The sequence below is a fragment of the Perissodus microlepis genome, chromosome 8, assembly GCF_051167445.1.
Source record: "Perissodus microlepis isolate ML-2025 ecotype Zambia chromosome 8, ASM5116744v1, whole genome shotgun sequence".
Taxonomy (NCBI): domain Eukaryota; kingdom Metazoa; phylum Chordata; class Actinopteri; order Cichliformes; family Cichlidae; genus Perissodus; species Perissodus microlepis.
Genome location: NC_140468.1, coordinates 513767 through 522500, shown reverse-complemented (window position 1 = coordinate 522500; position 8734 = coordinate 513767). Strand labels below are relative to the sequence as shown.

Genomic DNA, 8734 nt, shown 5'->3' with positions numbered 1-8734 from the left:
TTCCTGACTGAATCCATTACATTCTATAAATTCCTGAGCCTGATGCAGTTTGTGCCATTGATGGGAGACTTGGCAGCCTCATAAACTAAACAACATGGAACATGATCCAAAATGACAATGCAGTCACAGTAACAACTCTAGATTTTAGATTTTAGTGATAATTGCTCTGATAATACAGCGCTGTGACTCTTTCAGGGGGCTCCTGTAAATCTTTCTAGTACCATCTAGTTATCTTCATATTATAGTGAGGCAGTTTTATGAGGCTGAACAGAAAAGCAGAGGGACACACCACAGAAATGACTGACTCCTCAGCAAACACAGTAATCTTAAACAGCTTGAACCAGTTTAGACCTTTAACCTTTCAGATCTGTTGAGACAGAATCCACCACAGTGCTGCGTTAAATACAAAAAACATTTCAAAGATATAAGCAAGTATCCAAACACTGCTTTGGGGATCCTACTGTGGTATATTAATGGAACCCCTTCCGCTTTCCTATGACACGCGCCAGGCTGTGGATGGACTCCAGTAGATCGACACTCCCGGGGGTAATGGACGTTCCAGCCGTGTATTAGAGCCCTAACCCTAACCTTAACCACCATCGTGTTAGATGTTGGGTGGCCGAAAGCGGAACATACTGAAGATTTGTCACCAAGCGTAACATGTTACACTTTGGGAGTGAGAACGTGCTGATCTGTCAGGAGTTTTCTCACAGTTCTGTTTTTTTATGAAGATGCTCCGTGTGAAGCAGCCAAAGCTGACCTCGTGATACTGCTGGATGAGTCTGGGAGCATCACTCCTCAGGACTTCAGAATCATTCAGTTGTTTCTCAAGCACTTTGTCAACAACCTCGACATCGGTCTGGACCGAGTCCAGATGGGTAATATTTTTATTTATGCTCTTATTACTACCTGACTGTTAGTAATGATGCTGTTTCATTTAAAGGACTTAAAGCTTGGGGAAATATTCAAATACATGTATACCAATTTATTCTTGCTATGAGCTTGTTAACAGTAGTGTGTTTTTAGTGATGTTTTTAACATAAATAGTTTGTATTATGAACAGAATGCTCTGCTGGGTGTTTTCTGCAGGTCTGACTTTGTTCAGCAAAACACCAAGGACTATGTGGCACCTGAACACCCACCAGACCAAACAATCCCTGCTGACGGCCATAGAAGACCTAGAAAAAGCGCGTGGAAGCACTTACACAGGTGAGCAAGCAGCTTATGACCCAGTCTAGAGGTTCTCACCTTCTGGGAAATGGGATCTACGACATGGGAGCCAAATGTATTTTATTTCTGTATACGGCTGAATGAAAATGACGATCAAAGTAGTTTTTGCATTCTGACTGTTTTTAAATGGAATCCAACGCAATTACATCAGGATAATCTGAAGGGACACATCACTCACACACTACCAAAGCTCTGATGGTTTCCTGTTGAAATACATCTTGGGGTTTATATTGATTGTGCTTTATCACTCTCCACTTCTTGTTTCCTCTTTCTCGTCACAGGAAAAGCTCTGACACACATCCTCCGTAACCAGTTTAAACCCAATGTGGGAATGCGTCCAGACTCCAAAAAAATTGCTGTTCTGATCACAGACGGGGCGTCTTATGATGACATAGAACTTCCCTCAAAGAATTTGAAAGACAGCGGCATTGAAGTCTTTGTTATTGGTGAATAATTTTATTTTTTTTCTATTAAGTCTTAACCATTAAAAAGTGTTCTAAAAATAGTTAATGAAAAAAATGATTTAAACCCCTTTAACTAAATCTGAAAGTCTAAACTTCAGTAACATCTTGATGGGCGGCCCCCTCTACCAGCTTATTTCCCAGTCCCAAAATCAGTTCCAAACAGGGTCATGAACCCTGCCTGAAACCTTGAGCAAAGCCTATTTAATCCTAAAAACCTTTAACAACTTACCTGAAACTGTTCCAAACAGTAAGATTTAATTTGCTTCAGCTGTTGGAATTACAAGTTTACAGTGCCGGAGCCCAGCGTGATACAACAGTCTGCCTCACACCAAAGATAACCCTGACACGGGCCGCACAGCTTATATACTGTGACAGTAACTGTGACTGTGGTCAGTCCTCCCCAGTTCAGTCCCTTCCTTCTGACCTCGCCTTGTGTCTGCTTCTCCTGGAATCAGAAAGACAGACACACAACACACACCCTGCATAGCCTTGATTATCTAATATTATCCATTATTCTTCTGCTGATTCTAAGGCCCAGTTCAGGGCCTCGTTTGGACTTCCTGACCCAGAGACTATTCTAACCAGTGTCGTGTGTATGTAAGCATGCTGCAAAAACCCTCCTTCGCTCTATGTCTTCCTGCAATATTTCAAAACCAGACAATAGCGCTGAATGAAGCTCTCAAGCCTCAAAACACAGAGCGCCAACTTGTTTATGAGCACATTCGCATTATGTATACATTAAAATAAAACAATAATTCTATAAACAATCCATAATTTTTCTACTCTAACCATGCAAGCATACGAACCCCTGCCCAGAGTAGAACTGAGTCCAACCTGTCTGCAGGACACTGGTTCCAAATATGACAAAGCCATGTAGCTCACATGTTAAGCAGCAGTACTGACACTTTTGTCTTTCAGGTGTTGCAAAAGTCAATGTGACTCAACTGAAGTTGATCAACTCTGATCACAATAAAATTTACATAGTCAAAAATTTTGACACTCTCCAGGACATTGTCGTCGAACTCATTATCAACGTCTTTAAAAGTGTTAAAAGGTTAGGTAAGTAAAAAAACTATTCCTCCATTACAACGGTGCATATTCGAATGATACTGGTCTACTGATGTTAGCATTAGTCTAAACAGGGCGAGGCAATGGGACAAGTATTTGGATCCATGCATTTGAAGGCAACATTGGCATCAGTGTGATCCAGCCAAAAAGCTCTAGGCTGAGTTTCCAGTAGCTATTTTTTTCTGTTACTAGTCATGGGCAGGTGTGACTGACTGCTAACTAACTCACAGCAGAACCAGGAACAGGAAACCATCAGGTTCTTTAAATTTGAGAAAAGAAGGAAATGTGTAATTCTTTGGGCACCCTCAAAAGGAGTTTGGCCCACTGTTGATGTAGTACTTGTACTTTTATAGTTTTATTACTTTTTAAGCTTTTTTTCTTGCCTTTCCTGTCTTTGTTCCTGCAGACTCTGTGAGGCTGCTGAATGGTTCCAGTCTGTGTTCAGGCGGACTGCAGGTGAAGTCTAACCAGAGATGGTCCTCAGTGTGTGAAGATGACTTTGACCTGCAGGATGCAGAGGTGGTCTGCAGGGAGCTTGGCTGTGGGCCTCCTTCGCTCCTCCAGGGGGCGCTCTATGGAGAAGTGGAGGCTCCAGTGTGGAGCAGAGAGTTCCAGTGTGGAGGCCATGAGTCTGCTCTCCTGGACTGTAGAAGCTCAGGCTCAGCTAGAAGCAGCTGCTCACCTGGCAAAGCTGCTGGACTCACCTGCTCAGGTAGAAGAGGAGCTGCAGCTTTGGTTCAAACTCACTTTATTCTTTCACTGATGACTCTCTGCTTTCTGTCAGAGCCTGTCAGGTTGGTGGGAGGAGCCAGTCGCTGTGCAGGTACACTGGAGGTGAGACGAGGAGAGTGGAGACCAGTGGCGATGGATATCTGGAACCTGAAGGATGCAGCTGCTGTCTGTGGACAGATGAACTGTGGCTCTGCTGTTTCTGTAGGAAATACACAGAGTTCTTCACAGAGATCGGTGTGGTGGATGGAGTCACACTGTGTTCAGGCTGGATATGCTCTGAAAGAGTGCGCATCAGCAGATCGCTCTTCCTCCACCCTGGATATCACCTGTTCAGGTAAGTCTGTCAGAGACATCATCTAGGATGGTGAAGTTTTCGTTACCCGTCTCCTCTGTGACAGTGACCGTGGTAGAAGTTCACTGGACGTGTTCATGGTCTCCTCGTTTGGTAGAGACACTGTAATCTGACGGCCCTGAGTCCAGCATTGTTGAGCTGATTGTGTTTAGAAGGCCTTTTTGGTTTGTGTGTAAAGTATAATTCATTTGCAGTTGAAGCTGTATAGTGAAACATGAAAGTTTTGAGTGTTTTTCATGGTTTCATTGCTTATTTAAGTTAATTCTTCAAATGCTGATGCTGTGTAAACAATTTTAAAACTCATAAAATGAAATAAAACTCACTGAACAATGAGTTAGTTCAATTATTCATCTAAATAACATAAAATGTTTCCAGTTTAGCAGTTCAGTGTGAACCCCAATCACGACCTTCGGCATTCAGTGTGTTTCTGATGCTTTTACTGAGAATCAGAATCTTCATTGTCATCGTCACAGGTACAACGAAATTAAAAATGGTCCCCGATCATTGCATCATCCCTAACGATATCAAAATATAAATAAAACAATAAAACTCAATAAATAAAATAAATAGAATACTTAAAGTGCTAATAAGAGGCATCAGCAAACATTCACATACATTCCCACATACATGCTTCAGTCAGCGCATAGATTAATACAAGAGTGGCATGATTGGCATTTTTTTTGTAGCAGCATTCAGACGTGTTACTGCAGTTGGATAAAAGCTGTTTGAGTCTATTTGTCCTTACACTGATTGCTCTGTACCGTCTGCCTGAGGGCAACAGTTCAAACAGGGAGTGCCCAGGATGTGAGGGATCTTTTATGATGTTTTGGGCATTTTTAAGACAGCGGCTGTTGTGTAGATCTTCCAGTGTGGGGAGGGGGCAGCCAGTGATCTTTTGGGCGGTGTTAATGACCCCCTGGAGTGCTTTCCTCTGAGCCCCTGTGCAGCTAGTGTACCAGATGCATATGCAATAGGTTAGTACACTCTCAATGGTGGCTCTGTAGAAGAATGCGTCCTTCATTTCCCCGAATTTGAAGGATGGGTCGGGTGTGTCCTCCGTGGCCCACCATATCCCAGAATTCATAGCGCGGCCCAGCCAGTTTCAGTTTTCAACAATGGCGGCTGCTACTAAGTTTTAAAATTACTCTTATTAATCGCATAAAGTTGGTGTTGTGTGTCAGTGTGTGGCTGGCAGTGTGGACCTAAACATGAAGACGGGATTGATTTTTCCACAGGGGCAAGATTAGGACAGAAGACACAGGGACATGACTGGAGGGACAGGCAGGGATACAAAATAAGCAAAACTTAGACCAGAACTAGATAAGAAACAACATTTTAAACTATGAGTAAATAAAGAAAAAAAGAAAAACATAGCAAGTAACCACAACATCAAAGCACTAGGCCCAAAACAGAGAGATCCTAACAGCCGGGTTTATGAGGGATTTGTGAAACGTCTGATCCAGCTCAGCAAATATTCAAGATTCAAATATGTGTGTGGATAATCTGTCAAGCTGGGTGGGCATGCCAAGCCCGCATTTATCTCAGCTGGGTGGGCTGACAGAGAGGCCACAATGGGAAAACTGCTATGAGTTTAAATGTGGGGCCCATAGCAGTTTGGGCCTTTTTGGCCCCGGAGGGATAATTCTTTGGGCACCCTCAAAGGAGTTTGGCCCACTGTTGATGTAGTACTTGTACTTTTATAGTTTTATTACTTTTTAAGCTTTTTTTCTTGCCTTTCCTGTCTTTGTTCCTGCAGACTCTGTGAGGCTGCTGAATGGTTCCAGTCTGTGTTCAGGCGGACTGCAGGTGAAGTCTAACCAGAGATGGTCCTCAGTGTGTGATGCTGACTTTGACCTGCAGGATGCAGAGGTGGTCTGCAGGGAGCTTGGCTGTGGGCCTCCTTCGCTCCTCCAGGGGGCGCTCTATGGAGAAGTGGAGGCTCCAGTGTGGAGCAGAGAGTTCCAGTGTGGAGGCCATGAGTCTGCTCTCCTGGACTGTAGAAGCTCAGGCTCAGCTAGAAGCAGCTGCTCACCTGGCAAAGCTGCTGGACTCACCTGCTCAGGTAGAAGAGGAGCTGCAGCTTTGGTTCAAACTCACTTTATTCTTTCACTGATGACTCTCTGCTTTCTGTCAGAGCCTGTCAGGTTGGTGGGAGGAGCCAGTCGCTGTGCAGGTACACTGGAGGTGAAACAGAGACTGTGGAGATCTGTGGAGGCCTCAGGCTGGACCCTGACGGATGCAGCTGTAGCCTGCAGAGAGCTGGACTGTGGCTCTGCTGTTTTAACAGGAAGCAGAAATGCATCCTGGGATGGACCAACGTGGAAGATCAAACCTGACTGTGTTAAATCTGGATCTACACTGAGGGAGTGTGCCACATCATCCCAGTCATCCACCGTCCTGGAGCTCATCTGCTCAGGTAAGAGAGTTGCTGTGAGCCAACGGAGTTTAACATTGAACGAGTCGAGTAAAGTTCAGCCAATCATCTCTCTGTTTACAGACCTGCTGGTTCAGCCAATCATCTCAGCGTCCTTCTCGTCCAATGACGGGCACTCCCAGGTCCAGCAGCAGGAGTCTTCTTGGGTGTTAAAAGGCTCCAGCTTCACCATCAGCTGCTCCATCCAGCCTCAGTACCCAGGAGGCTCTTTCCAGCTCACCTTCACCTCCTCCAACACCACCAACAACTACACCCAGCCAGCTGTCAATCACTCTGCCCACTTCCTGTTCCCTGCTGCAGAGCCCGCCCACCAAGGAACCTACAGCTGTGTTTATCACGTCTTTGTGTTTTCTCATAACTTCTCCTCTGAGAGCCGTCAGCTGTCTCTCACTGTCTCAGGTGAGCTGAAGCAGAGTGGAGCTCAGGTATGAAACAGCAGCAGGTCCCACCTGACGTAGGCTCAGATGGAGTCAGAGATGTAGGCGGGGCCTACCTGATGTTTGTGTTTGATGCCAGCTGTTGTTCTCCTAACATCTAATGTGACGGCTGAATGTGTCTCATCAGATCCAACAGTGTTTGTCATCAGACTGCTGCTCCTGCTGCTGCTCCTGCTGCTCTTCATCGCTGCCGTCTGTTTCAGCCATAAGGTACCGTGCACACGTCTGCTGATCAGAGGACGCTCTGGAACGAAGCTCTCGGCCCGTTGGAAGAGAGCGGCGACTCGCTGACTCACACCTGTGTGCTGCTGTGTCTCTGCAGGTCACCGGGAGGCAGGAGCCCCGCCCACAGGAGGACCCGGAGCTGGATGGTTAAAGCTGGCAGTGTCCAGAAAAGCAAGCAGCTCAGCAGCGCCTCCACATGGTGGAGGAAGTGTTTGCATCCTTCACCACAGTGTGAACATGAAGTGCAACCACAGTATCACTTATACTTTTGCTTATGCTGTGTCACGACTGTCATGATGGTTGTGCTTATTAGTTTTGTATTTATATTCTTAAGAACAAAAAGTTTAACATTTGATGGTATCGGACACGTCGGGCACGTGTGAGCTGGTGTTGGGGCTGGACACAGGTGAACTAAACCTTTTAAGGTGGATCTCACCACCAGTGTTGGTCAAGTTACTTGAAAAAAGTAATCTGTAACTAATTACCGATTACTTCCCCAAAAAAGTAATCCCGTTACTTTACTGATTACTTATTTTCAAAAGTAATTAATTACTTAGTTACTTTTTAAAAACACAATTTACAACCTGAACAGGTGATAAAGTGATAGATCTTTCAGCCCAATTCTACTTTTTCTGCACAATCCATCATATAAATGTAATCAAATGGAAAAGTCTCTTTTTAAAACTTGTTTTATTAGTTTTAATCTTTTAACTTTATGCATCAAGCAAAAATTTAATTATCTGCAACATTCACTGACTGGAAGAAATTAGTTTAACATTTAAACCTATTTTCTGCACATTCCTGCACATAAAATAAAATGTTTTTTGTGTTTACACTCAGTCTTTCAAATAGATGCAAGTAAAACACAGCAGAAAATAAATAAAGTCACAGACTCAGCAGTCCTGTTGCTCTATTTTCACCTGTAAAGCAGGAGTGGGGTAGGCGGAGGTTTACCCTGGTGCAGGTGTGCCGCAGCGGTCAGTGGAAGAATCCGCGAGTTTCCCATTACGTCGTAGCTACTCGGTGCTTGCTCGGAAGTTTAGGGGTTTTTTTTCGCTGTAAAAAGAAGTTTTCTTCCCACGCACAACGGACACTAATGTTTTTGTCACTTTTTATGGAATCAAACTCAAAGTAAGGTCAGTACTTCCACGCTTTAAACGCTGCACGCTCATACTGTCTCCGCACTGATATATGATCCACTGTTGATCTGCACACAGCTGTTGTCACCAACGTCGCACTCGCTTACGTCACTGTCATGAGACATTCTCGCAAAAAAAATCACGGTTTTAGTAACGCAGTAACGCAGCGTTCCTACGGGAAAGTAACGGTAATCTAATTACCTTTTTTGCAATAGTAATCCCTTACTTTACTCGTTACTTTAAAAAAGTAATCAGATTACAGTAACGCGTTACTGCCCATCTCTGCTCACCACAGGACACTGTGCTCATTAAGTTCATTCTCAGCATGACAGCAAAGACGTTCCACTGGAGCTGTCCGATGCATCCACAAAACATGGTCCCACTTTCTGCTCGCTACTTCAGCATGCATGTTTGATCACAGTGCTTTGTCTGTAGGTTACATATTAATGTAATTTTTACTTGTCCATACAAGTAAGAGCCAGGAGTCATAAAGATGGTGTCCTCCATCAGCATCTCACAGCACGTTGTGCAAAGCTTTTGCAGCATCAGCCTCAATAAAACATTTCCAGCTGGAAGGTTTCCTGAGAGATGCTCTGGTACTCTGCAGGAACCATCTCCTCATGAGCTCTGTGTGAGGTGACCCTTCTCCAGGT

At 44.4% G+C, this 8734-nt stretch overlaps 1 protein-coding gene across 1 annotated transcript; it reads left to right on the top strand.

Moving 5' to 3' along the window:
* The first annotated feature begins 1055 nt into the window (after positions 1-1055).
* Positions 1056-8285, top strand: LOC146380959 (scavenger receptor cysteine-rich type 1 protein M130-like). The gene is made up of 9 exons (XM_084936906.1): positions 1056-1209; positions 1512-1676; positions 2613-2753; positions 3169-3828; positions 5603-5908; positions 5981-6262; positions 6344-6679; positions 6845-6927; positions 7040-8285. The coding sequence occupies exons 1-9, from the start codon at positions 1056-1058 to the stop codon at positions 7091-7093; spliced, it is 2181 nt and encodes a 726-aa protein (XP_084793032.1). The 3' UTR covers positions 7094-8285.
* Positions 8286-8734: the final 449 nt, after the last annotated feature.

Excerpts from the sequence above, each read along its gene's own strand:
- LOC146380959 (XM_084936906.1), top strand. The coding sequence starts at position 1,056 with ATGAACAGAATGCTCTGCTGGGTGTTTTCTGCAGGTCTGACTTTGTTC. Across the intron at positions 3,829-5,602 it reads CCTGGATATCACCTGTTCAG|ACTCTGTGAGGCTGCTGAAT; the intron begins GTAAGTCTGTCA and ends TTGTTCCTGCAG. Across the intron at positions 6,928-7,039 it reads CCGTCTGTTTCAGCCATAAG|GTCACCGGGAGGCAGGAGCC; the intron begins GTACCGTGCACA and ends GTGTCTCTGCAG.